General features: G+C 32.8%; 1 protein-coding gene across 5 annotated transcripts in view; it reads right to left on the bottom strand.

Annotated features, from left to right (window-relative positions):
* Nucleotides 1-5: 5 nt before the first annotated feature.
* LOC106458632 (voltage-gated potassium channel subunit beta-2-like) overlaps nucleotides 6-23,559 on the bottom strand; it is an 88,518-nt gene continuing 64,964 nt past the window's right edge. For 4 of the 5 annotated variants that reach the window (XM_022384905.1, XM_022384906.1, XM_022384907.1 and 1 more), the window contains one exon: nucleotides 14,686-23,213. In XM_022384905.1, the coding sequence (XP_022240613.1) occupies nucleotides 23,127-23,213 (87 nt within the window). In that variant the 3' untranslated portion in view covers nucleotides 14,686-23,126. Of the gene's footprint in view, nucleotides 63-14,685; nucleotides 23,214-23,559 lie in introns of those variants that run through there. The other variant, XR_002610397.1, reaches the window with a different exon arrangement.

Below are 23,559 nucleotides of genomic sequence, written 5' to 3'. Positions count from 1 at the left end.
TTTCTTCTGGACAGTGTCCTCCACACTGTTGTTAACACGTTATTCATGATGAAAAGATGTCTCTAATAAGAGAAGATAATTACAGGTGTGAATATGTTCTCATGGTTGTTTAACAAGGTGAGAAAGGAGAGGATGATTTGATGAGTCTGTGCAGCTTTTATCGCATCGTAAATAGTCTTTGTCTTAGCTGTATGTTGCTAACCAATTACCTATTAAATCGCAGTTTATCTAACAATAGACCTTCTGGACAATAGCCCTTAGATCAGTATATCTTCTGGTTAACTTTCCTCCTATCAATTAACCATTAATGTTAAATATGTTCCAAAAGAGTATAACAACTGTAAGTATTCTAACAGAAAACGATCACTAAACCTAGATGTAAAACAGCTATTGGTTACTACTGACCATCTGTCAGCATGTAAGTGAACAATGAATAGCCATTAACTAAATATAAAAACGACTAGCAGTTATTGGCTTGGCATGCTTAGTACAACTGCTGTAAGAAATGTTTAAACCAAAGATCCAATAACATGATAACTGTATAATCTACTGAAATGAACGTAATTGCTACTCAAATTAATACGTAAATTGTAACTACAATCTCTAAACATTAAACAGCCATGACTGTAACTGATAGATTTGTATTGTCTAAAATTATTCGCTATTAAATGAATTGAATAATAAGACTGTATAGTTACTAAACAAACTTGAATAGCAGAGAAAGATAACCACCAACTTAGATAGCCAAAAATTTATATTAGGTATTTAAAACTGTTCTTATATACGACATAAGTACATTTATCCAATCGTCAAGTTTCAGTTCTAAATCGCAGCACGAGTTGTCACTTGAATTCAATCAACTACACGAGTGAAACAAGCTAGATGGTGTGTGTTCACCAGGTAGAGTTTCACTGCATCGGATATATTCGCGCATGCGCATGCTTACAGTTTATGAAGACTAGTACGAGTATTTAGTATTAGAAAGGGCTTTGTTAAAAAATATAGTATAGGTTTGGTTGTAGAAGAAGAGTCTGTTTTTAATTCGTTGACATACCACTAGAACACAAAAAAACAATAGGAATTTAGCCTTTACACACACACACACAAAATTAATTATATTTAAAACATTACAGATATTTAGTCTGCTCACGTATATTAAAATCCTTCACAACCTTTAGAATTATAATAAACACGTAGTCTGTGAATGTAAGACAAAAATCTTGATTTTGATGTTTTAAAACATTTTACCTATCAACATACACAGTAAACTTACTTGTCTCTAATCTATATTATGTTAAAGTGAGAACAAATTCTTATTTACCTCTATTCTAGAGTTATAAAACAGCCTGTTAAAGTGATAACAAATTCTTACTTACCTTTATTCTAGAGTTATAAAACAGCCTGTTAAAGTGAGAACAAATTCTTACTTACCTCTATTCTACAGTTATAAAACAGCCTGTTAAAGTGAGAACGAATTCTTACTTACCTCTATTCTAGAGTTATAAAAACAGCCTGTTAAAGTGAGAACAAATTCTTATTTTCCTCTATTCTAGAGTTATAAAAACAGCCTGTTAAAGTGAGAACAAATTCTACTTACCTCTATTCTAGAGATATAAAACAGCTTGTTAAAGTGAGAACGAATTCTTACTTACCTCTATTCTAGAGTTATAAAACAGCCTGTTAAAGTGAGAACAAATTCTTACTTACCCCTATTCTAGAGATATAAAAACAGCTTGTTAAAGTGAGAACAAATTCTTACTTACCTCTATTCCAGAGTAATAAAAACAGCCTGTTAAAGTGAGAACAAATTCTTACTTACTTCTATTCTAGAGATATAAAAACAGCCTGTTAAAGTGAGAACAAATTCTTACTTACCTCTATTCTAGAGATATAAAAACAGCTTGTTAAAAGTGAGAACAAATTCTTACTTACCCCTATTCTAGAGATATAAAAACAGCATGTTAAAGTGAGGACAAATTATTACTTACTTCTATTCTAGAGATATCAAAATAGCCTGTTAAAGTGAGAATGAATTCTTACTTACCTTTATTCTAGAGTTATAAAAACAACCTATTAACATGAGTACAAACTCTCACATAACTCTAAAGGTATAAAAAAAATAAAAAAAACAGACCGAACAATATTTTCAGTGTTTCTTAGATGCGCCTGAAGTTTTGCGATCTGCCAATAACCAGGTCAGGGCAATACTGACTAAACATTTGCTTCATTTAGAACATAACTTAAGTTCTAGAGTCTTACTCTGAAACAAACAATTAGTAAGTTGGTTTTCAACTGTCTTCTTAATATTTTCTTTAGTATTAACCGTATAATATCAAGTATACCAACTGTACAAACCGTATAGTAACTTTTGTCCCAACCTGTATATATACATAGAAACTCGTACTTGCCTGTAGAAATGGGGGAGAGGACAGAAAAATTGTCTGTTAAAACGTATGTGAAAAAGGTACTAAGTAGTGTCTAGATATCATAGGAAGATATAAAGAATTTGAGATATTTTGTAGATTTCGCACGTGGGCCACAAATTGTACATTAACAAGTAGACTTAGGCCCTAAAAACGTAAGTGTAGCAATTAAGGTACACAGCAGTGTAATTGTATATTCGTACATACATAGGTAAATACTTAATTTATGTACATTCAGAGGTTATATGAACTAGTAAATATATCATTTTATAACATTAAGAAAACTGAAGTCAAATCTTTCAAGCTTTAAAACAAGGAACGTTATCGGAGCTGCACATTTCTTGTTTCGCAGGTGTTCACGTTCTCAAAGCCAAACGTTGCTGTGGCATTGGCATAGAAAAAAAAATCTATTTGTTATCCTATAAAACCTTATGTTTCTCATAAAACAAGCAGAGAAAATGTATGAATCTATATTTTTTAGAACTTCCATTTTCTGCAATAAGTCCTTTAAGAAAAGATACGTCCTTACTTTCTTGCAAGATTTAAGAGATACGAGTAGTATTGTTTTTCTTATAAGACCTATTATCTATTGAGCTGCACTGTTCAGAATGGAAATAGTTGAATATTGGGTAAAATATTTTATTTATTTATATCACTTCAACCTTTGTACGTTTGTAAATTTTCTGAAGCATTTGTCTGATCAAAAGCTACGTATTTGATCCATTGTTACAGCTATCTAATATTACGATCTAATGTAGCCTAGAAATCGCACTAACATGGTGTAATTTATCTGTGTTACTTAAAATAACGCAACACATGGTTCATATTATCTGTATTATTTATATGTCATAGAACATGGTGAACATTATCTACATTATTCAATATGACGTAACATATAGACATGGTACAAGTATCATTTAATTTGGGTTGGTGAGTGAATTGATCACGTTCCTATGTATTTAGCTATATTATTGTATAGACATTTGATGGAAAAATAATTGTATACAAATACGGAAATGTTGTATAAATAATTATTTCACTCACCATTGGTATTTTAAAGGAATTTTCAGTTGTTCAACGTATATCAATAATTTGAGTATTGCCCTGTTTCTGGTCACTGAAGAACGAGTGAAGAAGTAACTTATTTGAACCAAAATCCCAAGAAATACGAAACGCACTTTTGTGACCATATCGTTTCTGACAGTGAATTGTTTGGATTGACTATTATGCTCTTAGCTACAGCGACTGTAGATAGTGTTTATTTTGTTGTTATTTTTCTTGAGAATAACAAATAATCTTACTATTGACTTTTTGGATATGTGAAGTCACACATATTTGTTTTGCTTGTATTGTTCAGGTTTGAAAATATTCCAAAAAACACAGAGGAAATTAAAAAGTATGTATACACATTAGCCGAGACATATTCTCATTAATTAAAAAAAAATGCTACATTTATGGAACATATTTGTGCATTTCAGCGTCACAAGACGTAGCTTTAGGAACAAAATATTTTATCAGATAATTAGTTGTTGCACATTAATTTGATATAAAGAGCGTTTTATAGTTTTAGTGGAAGACTATCTAATGGAATAATTATGTAGTTACACATATCTGAAACCAGACGGCTGTCATCGTAAAGTACGAAATATCTTAGAAAACAGATTTGTACTGCATTGAAATTAATATATTAGCCAGTAAAATGTAACTGTAGCATTGCAAGACTATTAACAGTATCAAGCTACAACATGTTAAATTACTTTTTTATGAATTATGTGAACAGGTTCGTTGTTTCAGAATCCTACATCAAAAATAAGATTAGAATGTCTTAAAGCTGAGCATAAAATGCGTATAAAGGCAGAAGAGCATCTCAACTGTAACAGTAAAGCTTTCTTTAAGAACCTAAATAAAATGTAAGAGTCATGTTTCTGTTTTAGAACTGCACATCAAATGAAAGCGTAGAGGCTTAATTTCAGGACCGTACCTCAAATTGAATAGTAGAAGTTATGTTTTAGGACTGTACCTCAAATGTAAGAGTGAAGGTTATGTTTTAGGACTGTGCCTCAAATGTAAGAGTGAAGGTTATGTTTTAGGACTCTACCTGAAATATAAGAGTACAACTTTTGTTTTAAAATCGTACCTCAAATAAAAGGGTAGATGTTTTGTTTTAGGACTCTATCTGAAAGGTTAAGAGTAAAACTCTTGTTTTAAAACTCTATCTGATATTTAATAGTAGAGATTTTGTTTTAGGACTCTACCTGAAATATAAGAGTACAACTTTTGTTTTAAAATCGTACCTCAAATGAAAGGGTAGACGTTTTGTTTTAGGACTCTATCTGAAAGGTTATGAGTAAAACTTTTGTTTCAAAACTCTATCTGATATTTACTAGTAGAGGTTTTGTTATCTTCATTGTAGAACTGCACGTCAAATGTAAGAATAGAAGTTTTGTTTTTGAGTCACTAATCACTTATAAGAGTATAACTTTTGTTTTAGAAACTGTTCATCAAATTCAAGAGTAAATTATTTTTACAGACAGTATATATATAATGTGTATATAAAGTTTTTGATTTAGGATAGTACAACAAAGACAATTTTATACCTATTATAAATCTTTTGTTAATTTCGTATTTTTTAAATAATTTTTGCATTAAAATTTTCATGACGTAAATAACCTGGTATTGTGCTTTATAACATTAATAGCGTAGTTCGAAGCATATAATATAAAAACTTATGCTAGTGTCAGTTGAATAACATTTTTGACACACCTTCTCTCTTGATTGATAATATTAATCTTCCAGGATGCGTCTGAGAGATGTTGTATAGAATCACTTTTCTTAGAATAGAACTCTGAGTCAGAACATGATAAGTTTGTACGAAACATTCAGCATCAAAGATAAGACGTTTCTGAAGCAAGAAACGAAACCAAACGTAATGTTCCTTTAAGTTAGATAATCAGTCATATTTGTTTGTTTGTTTTTGAATTTCGCGCGAAGCTACACGAGGGCTATCTGCGCTAGCCGTCCTTAATTTAGCAGTGTAAGACTAGAGGAAAGGCAGCTAGTCATCACCACTCACCGTCAACTCTTGGGCTACTCTTTTACCAACGAATAGTGGGATTGAGCGTCACATTATAACGCCCTCACGGCTGAAAGGGCGAGCATGTTTGGTGTGACGGGGATTCGAACCCGCGACCCTCAGATTGCGAGTTAAGCGCCCTAACCATATGGCCATGCAGGGCCGTATTCTGTCAGAAATCACGGACATCCTAAACTCCTAGTTTCGTAGATTTTGTTTTGTAATTAATATTTCTTATTATCGTTCTTCTGTGTTTTTTTATTTAAGGAGAAAGTTTGTAATCTTTATTACACGTATTTCATACACTTATTCAAGTGATTCATCAGTATTTTCACGTGGGTTATTTCTCTCGCGATGTATAATAACCTCCCCGGTGTTTAGTTGGAAATGTTGGTCACTTCTGACTTTTATTAAACATCCGTTAGACCATAAAGAACTGCCATGTACTAGTCAGTATAAAATGTATATTTATTTTAAATGTCACATACAAGAGAAAAATGGAATCTCTTCTTCCAGAATATAATACTCAGGGATTAAGGAGACTTTAAGGTACTGTGAAAAGAGAACATAAACTTGATATCTACAAGTCCGCGGAGGGTCTTAGATTGCGCTTTGTTTTCCGCTTCACAGAAAAACCGTGTAAATTGTAAGCGTCAGATTTAAGTCCCAAAACTGAAGCTGTCCTTTTTTTTTGCTGCTTCAACAAACTAACCGCTTGAATGTGTTGTGTAGAAATCTTACATTTGATATATCTCCAAGAGTAAATATTAACGTTGTTTGACTTATTTCAAAAGCTCAAAGGAAAACGTGATTTCTCTGTAAAAACAAATACATTTTGTTTGCAATTGTGCATATTTATACGATTATTCATTATATTTTGTACATACTTGTATACTTTATCGCTTTGTTCATATTTGTATTTTAACAGTTTCTGCGTACTTATATCATTATTATAATTTAGTACAGACTTGTATACTTTATCGCTTTGTTCATATTTGTATTTTAACAGTTTGTACGTACTTATATCATTATTATGTTTGTTTTGTTTTTATGTTAAGCACAAAGCTACATAATGGGCTATCTGTGCTCTGCCCACCACGGGTATCGAAACCCGGTTTCTAGCGTTGTAAGTCCGCAGACATACCGCTGTGCCACTGGGGGGCTCATTATTATGATTTAGTACAGACTTGTATACTTCATTGCTTTGTTCATATCTGTATTTTAACAGTTTGTGCGTACTTATATCATTATTATAATTTAGTACAGACTTGTATTTTTCTTATCAGTTTGTGCATATTTGTATTTTAACAGTTTATGCGTACTAATATCATTATTATAATTTAGTACAGACTTATATTTTTCTTATCAGTTTGTACATAGTTGTATATTCATAAGTTGTGCATAACCAACTAAATAACGGAATGGGGAAAATGTCTTTATTTACCTTATAAGAAAATACTTATCTACTCTTAAATAAATATAACTGCTCGACTCCGAAAACTAATAGTGAATTATACGCACACAAAACATAAACTTTATCTTTTCCTAAGCCTTGTGATATTTAACAGAAAGACTTAGAGTCAAATATCTAAAACTCATGTTAACTTCAAAATATCTAAAATATCTGAAACTCGTGTTAACTTAACAATATCTAAGATATCTAAAATTCATGTTAACTTCACAATATCTAAGATATCTAAAATTCATGTTAACTTCACAATATCTAAAATTCATGTTAACTTCATAATATAACAGTATTAATATTTCTTAAACATTTTACGTATTTTTTGTTTATTTTTTAAAGACTTTCATTCAGATATGATAATTATTTAGAATTATATGAGTGCTTACTGCCATTTCCGTTTAGGTAATGCAACTAATATCAGAATCGTAGCCAACCATAGCTTGTTACAGGTTATTGTTTTCTTTGTTACTAAGGTCTCTTAGATCCATCCTATAGAGTAGGCGAAGCTGAAACTGATAAACATACAAACCCTCACAATCGCGCCGTGCGTCTCAATTATCTTCGCTATGAAGGATTTCTTCTTGTGTGTGTGTGTGTGTTATCACACTACGTGCTGGAAATGTTATTCTAACAGTTCAACGATCATTACCGTAACTTTGTTTTTAAATCTGAAATCTAAGCGTATGTTCTTTGGGCAACATTCAACGAACTATTATCGAAACAAAATTGTTCAAGCACACACGAACATCAGATAACACAACATCTCCTCATCAGTTCTATTGGGCGGGAGCAGTTTTCGATGTACAACCCAACCTGTCCGCACCACGTGGAAACAACGCGTTGTCTAACAGGAATTACAATGTTCCTCTCAAAGCATAAATATATCTGGTGGTCGGTTAAGCTGACGGAATAGTTTGTTATAGTCAGTGTGTTCAATTATCGGAAGAACTCATCCATCACTAGTTACTTAGTCGGCAGAATAATCAGAAGGATGTAATGCTGAAACTTCTGGTCTCTTCTGCAGAATGACATTTACATGCTTTTCATACACTCTTCTAATGTAATCACGCGAGATGAAAATAGATGCCTGAACGATGTTGGAAGATTATGAACCCAGCAAATATTCTTGCTAATATAAGCATTAGTTCGCAGTCATCAGTTTTTGTTTTCTGTGTGCAATATCCCCACATATATACATACACATAATATATATATTACTTAATTTCAAATAATATTTTTGAACATCAAACATATATATATATATATATATATATTATGGAAGCCATAACTTCTATTTGTTTGTATACCTAATGTAGAATTTACTGACGTCATTCACATATGTATACAACAGTTTCAGTGTAATATAGTGGTGTTTCGGTATTCTTGTCAACCAATAACATACACATCCTTAAGGTAAATTAAATCAGCTCAATGGAGCTTTCGACTGTCATTAACCGGCCTTCGAAAACACTTACCTTCAGGTATTTATCCTATTGAAGTTTTCTATTGCCAAGCTGAAGTAAATCAAGTCCAAAGTAAGTCCTCCAATAACTGGAGATTCGCCAGTTTTGGTTAGAAAGTTTTTTGGTTAATAGGTAGCAAGTAGAATAACTCAAGTAAACATCAGGGTTTAGCAAATGGCAAAAACTTAATTGGTTCAATATATACAAGCAGAAGTCAGAGTAACTAAGAGCAAAGGTATAATGACAATCTTTACAAAATATAACAGTTAAATACTAGCAAGTCTAGATCGAACTCTTAACTTTTATTTCATAACACAGAGAAACTAGATATAGAATTAAAAGTAATTTAAAAGTCAAAGTTTAATATGACTAAAAGTCTACATATTGCTCTGCATAGTTTTATTTTGACATGTCACTGTCAGGCCCGTCACTTTAGAAGGTTTCGTTGATGGCCTGTGATGGCAAAAGTAGCCAATGAGAAGACAGCGGCAATCTAGGTTGGCAATAACTAGATTAGTGATACACCTAAAGTGACGAATATAGGTGGACAGCAGTGTATTTCGTGAATAAAACCAAAACCAAATAATTATGTGAAATTTGTACTGCATATGAAAATAGAAGGATTTAGCTCTCTTTCACAGCTTGCCCACAATCTGAATTATTTTGAACTTCACTATCAAATCGAAACTTAATAAGAGTCTGCCATGACTACACAGAATCACGATTTTAGGAAACTTACAAAAGTAAAAGTAAACATGAAGGTGCGTAGTTGAAATACTATTATACAAGTTACTCGGCATTATTTTAACAGTCATGGCTATGATACATTCCATGGCTCAGTTCACTGAATGGCCTTTTATTCTCCAAGATGAGGACTTATATAGAAATAAAGGATGGGTAACTTTAGTCACTGCCAAGCTCTGATTAGTCAGAAGTTCAGATTGCAATGAAATTTATACTCTTAATGAACGAATTCTCAGAAGACTAGATGCTGAAGCAGAGAACCTATCCTGTGGGAGTGAAATTATATTTTTACAACAAGAAGGAGATCCAATGACACCAGACATTGCTAATTACTCTCTTACTTGACCTTTGAGCGTATACCTTCAGCCACTACCAATTCTCTCAGACTCTACGTGGATATGGTGTTAGGCCTTACTCCTGTGCAGGACAGGATACAACAGCCACACCAAGAAAACGGGACAAGCAATAAGAAAAGTATAAAAGAGAAAAAAATACATACCCAGATAATTACATAAACATTGCTCATAGTACACTGGAAATGTGTTGCTGTTCATTTCTTAATGCAGTCCTATGTTACTGGATACCCATAACATTCAGTATCTCCAAGGTAAAAACAAACAACTGATTAAACCATCTTAGAATGTGTCTTACTTGGTATTAGGTTCCATTCAATGAGGACAACTCCTGGGCTCATTTGAATTTACTTCTACTAGCGCACTTCATTGGCACTTAGATAACTTAAGGTTTAGAAAACAAGGGCTTTTTATTTCGGTCAGCACCCACCACAATAAGCTGATGTCTAACTGCATTTTATTCAGTAGAGTAAGTACATGAATCTTGGGTGGATTTAAAAGGTGGTTCTAATATTAAGTGACCTCCTTTGTAGTTCAAATAAACTTATCTCCCTCCTAACACCACCACTTGTCAGAAGCAATACGTCTAAAGGATCTCCATAACTGCAGGTATATTTATGATAAACGTCTAAAGGGTCTTCATCACTGCAGGTATGTTTAGGGCAACGCCATCATTACTGAGAGCCACTTGTGTAGATGAGTTGGACTATGCAATTCATTATAGTCAGTTCCATCTAGTTTGGAACTTTTTAGAGATGCCAGTGATTCATTTTCTTATATCTAGTCTCAAAAACGTGTTCTAAATTTGATATATATCTTTTCGATTCCAATTAAACATTCTTTTATAGTGAAGTAGAACTGTACACTCAGAATTGTACATATAACTTAAATCTTATATGTTGTGCAGTTTTTTGGATAATCACATAAATAATTAACTTTAAGGGGTTTTGACACAAAATGACCAGGGTTCTAGGTCAGAATGTGTGCATTCTTTAAGTTAAGGAAAGTTTAATAAGGAAAATAGGTGTTCTTTGCTATATAAATTATTTGTAATTTTATAAGCCTGTCGAGATTTCTTAAACATAAGGATGTTTGACGAACTATTCAAGAAAAATATGGGAATTTGGTAGATCTGAACTAACTGGTCTGAAGCTACAGAAAGTTAAAGTAAATCTGAATATTCTGAATAACTGTGAGGTGTTTAAGGCTATTCCAAAAGTTTTGCATTTTAAAATGAAAATTTCAGATATAAACAACTAGAAAAGTATAGAGAAGCCTAAAATCAATTTTAGCAGCTGAGGTGAAATTTAAAAGAAACTCTATAAAACTTTAGGAAATCAATTGTGTAAGTGTAAACAAAGTCCCAAGGAATCTTTAAGTTTGGCAGATTTCTTTTATTTGTGAAAAGTGATAACTAGAAATAATAATTATAATCAGTTATTCAAAACTAAACTAACGCATTTAGAAAGAATAGCTTTTTTTTAAAAAAAAGAGAGAGAGATCAATTAAGAGATGCTTTTGTTAATAATAATTTATTCCACAATTTATCGGACTACACTTTAAATGGTCCCGAGAAGAACGTGTTAATTTAAGGATTGAGATTTTCTCCATTCCTTATGGAATTGATTTTTTTTATATTTTTAATTACTTTTTGAAACTTTGTTGAATGATTTTAAAATTTGTGAAGTTTATTTTAAACCCAAATAGAGTGGAATTTGAGAAATAAAGAAAATGAAGATTGAACTAATAATAAATATTTAGTAATTACTAAACCAGCTAAAGGAAATATTTTGAACAGAGATGACTGTAATAAAAATTTATGACATCTAAAATGATACAAAACAAATTTATACCAATTGGGAAAGATCCCGTTAGAACAAGAGAGTTTAAACTTTAGATACTTGCTGTAAAAACGGATAATATAATCACTGAAGAATAGGCCCGACATGACCAGGTGGTTAGGGCACTCGACTCGAAATCTGCGGGTTCGAATCCCCGTCACACGAAAACATGCTCGCCATTTCGGCTATGGGGTTGTTATAATGTGACGGTCAATCCCACTATTTGTTGGTAAAAGAATAGCCCAAAAGTTGGCGGTGGGTCTTACACTGCTAAATTAGGGACGGCTAGCGCAGATAGCCCTCGTTTAGCTTTGCGCGAAATTCAAAAACAAACAAACAAACACTGAAGAAATATACCAAGAAATCAGACCTGATGAGAGAAGTAATTACTGATACAGAAAAGATAAAGGTTCAGGGGAAAATAATGTATAATAATAAGAATGCTGAAGGTACAGCACATATGAGTGAATCTGAGGAGGAGATATAGTTGTTACTTGACAGGCTTGTTTATAAAGGGAAAAAATACGGACTCAAAATAAATGTCAATGTAACTGGAACAACGGTACTTTCATGATATGAGAAAGATCAGAAAACATGCGTCAAGTCCTGCTCTACAGTGTGGCGGTAACTTGGACCCTATATGTTGAAACAGAGTGAGTGTTAGAAGCATTTGAAATGTGGTGCTATAGATGAATGATGAAGATCAGCTACATGGAAAGTACAACTAATGACGAAGTAATGGGATGTGTAAAGACAAGAAACAGTTGCTAAACATGAACCCAAGGTGCGTCAATTTGACCACATGATCACATACAAGGGAAGGTTTGATGGGTAAACTTGAATGAACACGAATGACGCAAAGGCAAATTGGTTTAGGTCGGTGACATTAGGAAGTGGATTGGAGATAAGAAGCTTGAAAGTTGGTGCAGGGAGCGAGAAATACAGAACATTGGAAAACCATAGTCATGGACCATCAAAATTGGGGAAGATAACATAACTGATTGATCATACGTTGGATAGAAAGTGAAAGTTGTTGTTAAACAAATGGGAATATGATATTGTAATATATTGAGGAATTACGTACTCTATAAATAACATGACAGAGTAGACACTTGTAACTTAGTAATGAAATACTGAGTAAATATAAATTATATGCATCATTATTAGACGAAGATTCATAAAGTCAAATTATGATGCTTTTCGAACTGCTTAAATTTTTTTTACAAGTTTTTTAAAATACTATTTCAAGCATTTATTTGATTGAAACAATAAACCTCTGTAGTTTTTAAGAACAGGAACTTTTGATTGTTTTCAGTTCCTCATATTCTTAACGGTTTGGTATTCTGGTAGGTCAGCGGTAAGATTACGGGGTTACAACGATAAAATCTGATAAAGAATAAAAGTTATTAAAGTTTGGTTTCGGAAGTAATTAATTTCTATTTACTGGTAAAAAGAGAAATATAAAAAAAACAATAAAAATATCCAATGCAGATAAAACGGATGTGTTTTAGTTTTGGCCCATTAGGTACACCTGAAAAAATAGATTTATATATTTTTTAATTTCAAGAGGGCTGAGCGCGGCTTAGTGATTGGCGTACTCCCACTGTGAGCCTAACAGGTAATGGTTTGTGGCTGATTACCACAAAGTCACAATATGCACATTGGAGACACTATGGATGTGAAATAAAATTTGACAGTCATATCTCAATATTCTGTCTAATGAAATTAATTTCTTTTATTTTTTTAATAATAACAGTTCCTTTGTGTGTTCTTTACTTTTATTTCTAAATGTAATAAAATAAACTTTCCATAACACTTCTGTTTTTTTTACTTTCAGTCTGGTATTTATTTCGCAAAGTCTACCAAAATGTCATGCACTTATTATTCTTTGTTAACATTTGTTGATAAAATAACATCTAAAACCGAAAGTTTGTTTGCTTACTTAACAATACCATAAATCACCTTTAGACAGGGAAGTAGCAAGAAGACGAAATTTTCAATCACTTTAGAAGCTACGAGTCATAGTAGAGAAGTAATGTATTTCTAGAACTAAAACACTTCGAACGTGAAGAGCTAAAAAAACCTAAAGTAACAACAAAAACAGACAAGAATCTAAGAGAACAAGTTCTTACTTTTGTCGATAGAACTAGAACACATCATAACTACATTCATATACATGTCTCAGAGGCAAATATGAGGCCTTATAAAACTAAAAGTCTGGATTAGATACTCGCGGTGTACAGAGCGCATATAGACCATTGTGTAACTATGTGCTTAACAACAAAACACACAAAAATGATTATTTTATTAATCAACTTTTTCATTCATAGTGTTCCCAGTCTATATGATATTTTTATTATTATTACATCATCATGGGATTTGTTTGTTTGTTTTCTGGAACAAAACTATACAATGAGCTATTGTATTTCTGTCCATCGTGGAGAATTGAATGGCAGATTTTAGCGTAGTAAGTTTGTAAGCCTAACGTTGACTCCCCGGGTCACAATGGGATATAGTGCCCATAGTAGAGATCGAACCCCCAATTTTAGCATTATTAGTTCCATAGTTGACCGCTTGTTAATATCGTTTTTTAGTAAAAGGTCTGGTCGTTATAAAAATGACAGTGATCCTGTTAGTCGGTTCAAGGAGCCACTCAAATTCCTTATGGTAAAGGTAGCTGCTGACTGACTGTCTTCTGTCTTGAACAGTGGTTGAAAATTTGGGACAATTCTTATTGAACCCTAGTGGTCTTTCACTTGTTCGTTCAGCCCACTTGTGCACAAGGTGCCGCCTATTTTTAATACACAAATTTCTTTTGTATAAAATAAATAAGTAATAACATCTATTTTTGGAGTTTTTTATTCTGTATGTGGACTCGCGAAAGCTGATACTGGCTGATCTTTTTGTGTGTGTATGTGTCCTGATTCATCCTAAGACTTCGCTGGTTCACTGATGTAAGTAAAAAGAAAATGGTTCTTTGAGTTATCTACAAAGAAACCAAAAATGGGTGTACATGAACAAGATCTGGGTTTACATATATTTTGAATTGAATTTTTAAAAGGAAATTTTTTATTCAGAAGACTTCCATTTTGTAATTTTGCTTACAAACTTTGATAGTTGCTTTGAAAAATTAACAAATTAGATATTCTTTGGTAAAGGTTTCAGTTTAAAGAAAAAGTGAAAACAGAGAAGTAAAAATAAAAGGGTATCTACATAAATAAATAAATATATGTATAAAAAGAGAGAGAGAGTAAAAATGAAGGTAGAGACATATCGATATACTGAGTGACATAGAGAAATAAAGTGACAATCTACACAGGAGATGATGAGATGAAAATGTTATTTATAGGATACAATCTGTACAAGCAGCGAAGAGTGTATTAAAAACAATATACACCAAACCACAGTTCATTTTACGTACTTCAGAACGTGTACACATCAGATCACTTAGCTGTGGAATACGTTAGCGGAATTCTTCCAATAAAAAATATGGCAAAAAAGTAGACACTAATAGCGTAATTTTTTTCCAATGTTACAGAAGAACATATCATTAGTTAAGTACCTAATAAGTACGCTTTACGAGACTAAAACAACTTATTATAACTTTTGTTCATTTCATAAGCTTACTTTAAAACGCATCAAATCAATCATTTTTGAAAATAACCATATTTGATAGAGTTTCTAACCCTAACATGGTTCCTGTCGATATTTCTGTAATATAATGCAGAAATAATAATGTTCTAAGAAGACATAGATCTAAAACTTCATAAAGAGATTTGTGACAATTTTGATAATACTATACAATACATCATTATAATTTATCAGTTGCTAAAGAGTATTTAAGAAATAATAAGTACCTTCTACGTCGTTGCTAAATTTCATAAGATTATTTTTCACACACTCATGTGTTGAACTCCAAACAAATGTTGACCTGAACTTATGAATATGAGTACATCATTAAAATATATATATAAAAAAAACTTGTGTAAAATGACACATAATATTCGGTTAAAGGCAAACACTTTTAAAAATAAAGAAATTCAAGAATTATCAACCTTACACACATTCTTAAAATGCATTTTAGCTCAGAAGTTGTATCCAATTCGCTTGTGCTGCGTTCAAATCCAACATGGCAACAGTTGTCAGTTGCATTTAAAAGATAGAGAGAAACGTGGATGATGTTGCAATGAAACTGCTGTCAGCTAACACAAATGTTTCATTTAACACGTTCGCTGCCGTATGCCCCACCAGTGGGTCACAACACGACTTTTAGATATGGACCGCGTGACACACTGTTAGGTTATATACAATTAAGTTTCAAAGCCAAATTTCTCTTGTGCCATATGAGTTTGGGACACTGTGACTGTTTCTTGGCACCTCTTCAATGTTTGATTTTATGTATACTTAATTTATTAAGTGGCAGTAAACGTGTTAACACTGGGAAATAAACAGTTGTGTTGTCATGAAGCCGCTGCACGCAAAATCATAGGTCTTACATTAAGTTATTATAACAAATAAATTTTAAAATAATTATGACTGGCTTTGATTTTATCGTATACTATTCACTCCACAAGAATTTAACCACAGACCAGTTGTCACAATAATATTTATTCGTTATAGGCCAACTATGGACGGTTGGTAAAGTTTTGCATGTGTGTTTCTATAAGAAGCTGTGGATAATAACAAACTGCCATTATACAGAAACGTTTACACCACTTCTCACTATGACGAAATTTAAGTCAAATGCGTTTCAGGACCCGGAAAACATTAAATATTAAACTCTCTTAGTTCACGAGGGGGAATTTTAAGTCAGTGATACAAAGAAGAAGAAATGAAAACAGGTTTCTTGTCAATATATACAATGGCGACATTTATATCGTAAGATGCAATGCATTCTTTGTTAAATTACTCAGATGATTAAAAACATACTATTTAACAAAAGATGCAAAACATGTTAGATATCTTTCAATAATAAAATTATAAAGGCACTTGATCAGATCCAATTGAGCAAAAAAGCATTTGACATCGCATAGTATGAAACAACAGAAAAAACACGAATGCCTTTATTCCCGCTTTTTTTCTCCTTAGATATGGTTGGTTGACAGATAGAACGACGAACATCTAATTACAGTCGATGCGATTATTTCCCAAGGGATTATCTAGAATATGTTCTTATCGTTTTATTTGTGTTCTCTTTACTTATTTTCCATGCACTAAATGTTTAATATATTGTAACTAGTAACATATCCCTGAACTTGCAATAAGCTAGAAACTCAAACTTCTTACAGAGTAGGCTTATAAAAACAACACGTGGCTATCGAAAAAACATTTTTTTCACACCATTTACTTTTCGATAATACCATAATTTTTTATAAAGCAAATGAAAAACATAACAATGAAAATAATGCAAAACATATTTTAATATGTATTCATCTTACAACGCTTCGACCTTACAACGCATACACTATTCTTATACGCTTAGCAACTATATAGAGGTGAATAAAAGTATGGAAATATTTAAACTAATGAAACTGTCATTCACTAAAAACAGATTAGTATAACTGTATCAAAAAATCTATACATTTCATAGCACATATAACAGCATATTATAACACTGCACGCTCATCTCGTTATTTCCCGCGATTAGAACGTTCTTTTGCTGTATAAACGTAGTTGAATTAAAGAACCGCCATTTTATACCTGGTGATGGTCTTTGTACGAAAGATGAATACGTAAGTATGGTTTACTTTATTTTCGTGTTTTTTTTCATTTATATTGAAACTAAGACTTCCGTCATATGAGTCAACATGTTCATATTATGTTACTTTAAACAATACCACTTCTTGTTTACGTTCATTTCCTCAATAATGCTACATGTTCTTCACGTGACTTTCAACAATGCTGCATCTTGCTCACGTGACATTACTAATTCTGTATTTAAAACTGAACTCAAAGTGGGCATTACAAATTTCATTACGAATATGTCGAGTTAAAGTAACCAAAAAAGCTTTTTTTTGCTTATTTTGTTTAAAATTTCACAATACAACAAGACTGCATAATATTTATTGTGTGCATGTCCATAATATCATATCTTATAATTCATCATTCCAGTCATAGGTTGTTAATAAGTCTCCTTATTTGACTAAATGGTGATTGAAATAACAACAAAGGAGTTTATATAATCTTCTGAAGCTAAGTTCAAGCGTTAATCATAACGTCTATATCTAAATGATGCGAAAAGAAGAACATTACAAGTCTAGAAAGGAATAAAAAATTACTACATAACATACTAATGCGAAGCTTTTTTGGCTTGGTTTAAATTGCATATTATAACAATAAAAATAAACACACTTGGCTATATAGTATACATATTATCTTTCCAACAGTAACATTTCTTCCAACAGTATTCCTGCTTCATCATCTTTCTATAACATCATTAACCTACCAATGACAGTGTTACCATTTATCCTGCGAATGTTAATATCGCTTCCAATAACATCATTATCGTTGCAACAATATCAACTTCCTAACAATATTACTATCAGCCTACCAATCACAGTATCAACTTGTCAATAATAGTATTACCCTATAAATAACAGCAACATCTTATCAGTAATTGTAACACAGAAGACAAATATGTGCTGATTGTCTTTTAAACAAATAGTGCAATATTACTTGTAAAAATACATTCTAGAAACATCTATGTGATTGCTTCGTTAAACGTTATTTTTTACCTTTAATTACAAATTGTCTTAACTAACTTAAAAGTTCTTCTCAGTACATTTATAGTACTTAATTTTTATTTGAGATGTTGGCAAAATAATTAGAATAACGTTATCATCCACGCTAAAAAAACATGTATCTGCAACGGATATTTTATGTAAAACATAAACATACAAGACGTCTCAAATCTGTCTTTCCACAGCTAAGCCTAAGGCAACAGATATGTAAACTAAAATATTCCATCTTTAATACACAATGGACAGCCAACCACCGATGCTCAGGACGATGTACAAATTTTATGTTATTGAGGCTCAAAATATTTGTAACTTGCCTCCATTACTTTAACGCAACGGATATTTGCTTTTTGGCCATTTTTATTATCTTAGTCGCAATAGAGTACTGTATTAGAAATGAATAAAAATAAAATAAAAATAAGAAGCAGATAATTCTGGGCGATCCTGCATATATATACTCTCTACTCCTTACACAATTGGTATACCAACAAAGTGGTGATTCTAAAACTCCATATAGTAGATCATAGAAAAATTTGGTAAGATTTGGGTTTCTTGGTTCTCCTGAGAACCTAAGCACTATTTGTAATAACTAACGATGTAACAAACAGATAGCATCGTCTTCTTGAAAAACGTACAATGTAATTGATAAGACTTGCTTGATAACAATCAGGTTCAAAGGGAATTTGATTCATAAGCTCTATTTCTTATGAACTTATTTAGGTTGGTTTTCAAACTAATTTACTCAGTAATAGCTAGGTTCCCAATTCTTCCGAAAATGCATAATATTTCCACCAAAAATTGTTTGGTAACGGCCTGGCGCCGTGGTTCTATTGAAAACATATGCAACGATTCTACATTGTTGGTCTAGTAGCAGTCTTCTGAAAACCTATACAACAATTCTCAAAAGCTAGTCTTGTAGCAGTCCTTAGTCCTTTGAAACCTATACATTGATTTACAAGAGCTAGTCTTGTAGCAGTCCTTAGTCCTATGAAACCTATACATTGATTCTCAAGAGCTGGTCTTTTAGCAGCTCGTAGTTATTCTGAAAACCTATAGAATGAATCTCAGGAGCTGGTCTTTCAGCAGTTCGTAGTTATTCTGAAAAACCTATAGAGTGAATCTCGGGAGATGGTCTTTTAGTAGTCCTTAGTCCTTTGAAACCTATACATTGATTCTCAAGAGCAGGTCTTTAAGCAGTCCATAGTTATTTTGAAAACCTATACAGCGAATCTCAGGAGCTGGTCTTTTGGCAGTCCACAGTTATTTTGAAAACCTATACAGCGAATCTCAGGAGCTGGTCTTTTGGCAGTCCACAGTTATTTTGAAAACCTATACAGCGAATCTCAGGAGCTGGTCTTTTAGTAGGCCGTAGTTATTCTGAAAATCTATATAGCGAATCTCAGGAGGTGGTCTTTTAGCAGTCCATAGTTCTTTTGAAAACCTATACAGCGATGCTCAAGAGCTGGACTAGTGGCAGTCCTACTTCTTCTGAAAACTTATATAGCTATTCTCGAGAGAGCTTTTATATTAGAGCCTGTAATCCTTCTGAAAGTCTCTATAGTTATTGTCAAGAACCGATTTTTAAACTAATTTACTCAGTAATAGCTAGGTTCCACGATTCTTCCGAAAATGCATAATATTTTCACCAAAAATTGTTTGGTAACGGCCTGGCGCCGTGGTTCTATTGAAAACATATACAACGATTCTACATTGTTGGTCTAGTAGCAGTCCGTAGTTCTTCTGAAAACCTATACAACGATTTTCAAAAGCTAATCTTGTAGCAGTCCTTAGTCCTTTGAAACATATACATTGATTCTCAAGAGCTGGTCGTTTAGCAGTCCATAGTTATTTTGAAAACCTAAACGGCGAATCTCAGGAGCTGGTCTTTTAGCAGTTCGTAGTTATTCTGAAAACATATACAGCGAATCTCAGGAGCTGGTCTTTTGGCAGTCCACAGTTATTTTGAAAACCTATGCAGCGAATCTCAGGAGCTAGTCTTTTAGTAGTCCGTAGTTAATCTGAAAACCTATACAGCGAATCTCAGAATCTGGTCTTTTAGTAGTCCGTAGTTAATCTGAAAACCTATACAGCGAATCTCAGGAGCTGGTCTTTTAGCAGTCCGTAGTTCTTCTGAAAACCTATACAACAATTCTCATAAGCTTGCCTTGTAACATTCCTTACTCCTTTGAAACTTATACATTGATTCTCAAGAGCTGGTCTTTTAGCAGTCCATAGTTATTTTGAAAACCTATACAGCGAAACTCAGGAGCTGATCTTTTCACATTTCGTAGTTATTCTGAAAACCTATACAGCGATGCTCAATAGCTGGGCTAGTGGCAGTCCCTACTTCTTCTGAAAACTTGTATAGCTATTCTCGAGAGAGTTTGTATAGTAAAGTCTGTAGTCCTTCTGAAAGTCTCTATAGTTATTGTCAAGAACTGGTCTAATAGCAATCCGCTGTTTTTGTTTTTTTTGACACCGTAAACAACGATTCTCAAGAGCTGGTGTGGTATCAATCCTTAATTTTTCTGAAAACCTATACAACGATCCTCAAGAACTGGTCTAGTAGCTGTCCATAGTTCTTCTGAAAACCTATACAACGATTCTCAAGAACTGGTCTTGTAGCTGTCCATAGTTCTTCTGAAAACCTATACAACGATCCTCTAGAACTGGTCTAGTAGCTGTCCATAGTTCTTCTGAAAACCTATACAACGATTCTCAAGAACTGGTCTAGTAGCTGTCCATAGTTCTTCTGAAAACCTATACAACGATCCTCAAGAACTGGTCTTGTAGCTGTCCACAGTTCTTTTGAAAATTTGGATAGCTATTCTCAAGAGCTAGTCTAGTGACAGTCCACAGTTATTCTGAAAACCTATATAGTTATTCTCAAGAACTGTTCTAGTAGAGTCCGTAATTTTTCTGAAATCCTATACAAATATTCTCAAAAGCTGGTCTAGTAGCAATCTATAATTGTTCTGAAACCTATATAGCGATTTTCGAAATCTTGTCTGTGGTTTTTCTTAAACTAGATTGTAGGGTATTCGTGAGAGATTGTATAGCACTTCTTAAGAATTTTTCTTGTAACAGTCAGGTTTCATGGCTCTTGTAAATGCCTATACAGTGATTTGTAAGAACTGGTCTGGTGTCAATCAAGTTGTGTGTTTCTCCAAAAACCTAAAAATCATTTTGAAGAGCTGGTCTGCTAGTAACCACCAGATTGCTTGTTTAACAAGAGAACCCATGAAATGTTTCTTAAGAACTGGTCTGGTTAAAGCAGTTTCCACGGTTCTCACGAGAACCAGTATCAGAGGTGAAAATAGTATTAATTACATTTAAGCTTATAATTTAATTCTAAAGTTTAGACAAAATTGTGTTGTATTACTTCAGTAGAAAAGAAATGGGGCTCAACCCTACATTAATAGAGAAGTAATGAAACTTGACTTTATCGTTTTAACAAAACTACGATAAACTCCAAGACAGCAATGGAAGTATTCCAAACAAGATTAAGTACTATAGAGAATAAAATGCGATGTATTAGTATTATTTTAACCCAAGGTTTATGTAACATCTCAGAGAGACCTGAAAACTGAAGGCCTACGCTTTTCTGAGACTCCACAGTTTGTTCTTTATATAAGTAATAAAAACTTTTAATATCTACATGACCGCACTGGTTTCGACACTTCCAATATCTTATAAGTGGCTAGCTACATAATTAAGACCATTATCTAATTGTTTGTTAGAATACACTAGAAGGGTAAAATATGAAATTCGTCATTTAAACATGCTAACGTGAACTGCAATTCCTACTACCTCTAATGAGTGCTTTAGTTGAAAATGTTATACATGATTTTCAAGGCTGGCTTTAGTTGGGTTACTTTCTGATATTCTTATTCAACTTTTCTTATAGCTTGAAAGTGGAATTAGTATGTAAAAGCACTACCTTCGCTAAGAATAATGATTGAATGTCGCTGTGGGTAAGATTTACTTTCATGCAGTTGATGAAGTTAAATATTTTATCTGTATTTTAAGTTAATACGTTTTCTGTTCACTAATCTTTACATGATTGTGATTTCTCTTCTAAACAAGTGCTTTGTTTCTGTGGTCGAGAATTCACTTAAAGTATTGCAGTTAAAACGCTACTTTCTATTTGATAACATACAATGTCTTATTGAAGTACGTAGCCTTAAGGAATTTGCAAAAATCTCAATTTGAAAACTCTGGTATCTGTTTAAACAGCTACTGAATAACAGTTCAAGAAGAATTAGAAATAGATTAAGAGACTTTTCTAAGATATTCGTTCTACAAGACAACATTTTGTTACTGAAAGACAAACTTGGTATTGAAAAAGAGCTAACCTTTGGTTCTATTTCTAACCAGCAGATGAAAAGAAAACCATCCCAATGATTTGTTACCATCAGGAAAAAAAACAAACCACGTCTTAAGCCACGTGACACAGGAAAAACAAACAATCTCTTCAGTTTGAATAAAAGATGGAACAATATGTTTGTTAGGTCATAAAATACTCTATCCGAATAAAGCTTAAGAGGCTCTTTAGGTTTAGTCAAAATGTTTTACAAAACTTCGGCTGCATAAGTGTCTGGTACTTAGGCTAACTTGACTTTGTGATTTTATCGCTGGTACCCTCTGGAAGCAAAATATATAATTTTAGCTTAATCCTGAAATATGAAAAGCTACTCGGACATTAACCATTATCTAGAAAATAATAAGACATTACAGAGTCAGTAACGCCCACGATCTTTCAAAGTATCAATATGAACAACGTAGTTGAGTCAAGTCTTTCATCCTTTCTAGCTTATAAAGTTATTATATATTATTACTCTGAACTACTGGATGGAGCAAGCATTAAGAAGTCCGTCTAACAGCCCATGACCCCCCAGACGATGGAGTTGTGGATCTTCGACCGAATTACTCCTTTCCCTTTCTCCTGCTCCTCCGCCAGGAATGTCCTCCTCCAACAAGTCTTGCCTGAGACCCTTACCTCCGCAAGGATCCCTAGGCAACCCTAGTCACCTGGTTACTGGCGGTCGAATTGGCTTATTGCTAAGGATCCTTTCAATTTCGTTCACAACATTTGTGTTCAGTCGAGGCAACACCTATTAATTAAAGAAATTCTATCGAAACCTGTTTTAATTAAAATTCATTAAGAAACACTTGTACACGAGTTAAAAAATTATACTCTAAAAAACTATATAAAATGTTTTAACTGTTTTTGGTAATTTTTTGTTGTTTTACGTAAAGGAAAATTAAAAACAACTGTGAGAACATTAAACATAAAAAAGAAAGTAATGTTTAAATTTAAATATTTACTTTTTCTTTTTGCAAAACTTTTCTACTCTTGGATTTAAATCATCACCAAAGTCAGTTAATGTTGATGTGAAATATCCTGTAAGTCACAAGAGAACGTACAAAAACACATCTGTACACTTGAAAAAATCATAT

This window comes from Limulus polyphemus, unplaced genomic scaffold, assembly GCF_000517525.1.
Source record: "Limulus polyphemus unplaced genomic scaffold, Limulus_polyphemus-2.1.2 Scaffold495, whole genome shotgun sequence".
In the NCBI taxonomy this organism is placed as follows: Eukaryota; Metazoa; Arthropoda; class Merostomata; order Xiphosura; family Limulidae; genus Limulus; species Limulus polyphemus.
The sequence above is the reverse complement of the archived record's forward strand: the minus strand, read 5'-3'. Positions and strand labels throughout refer to the sequence as shown.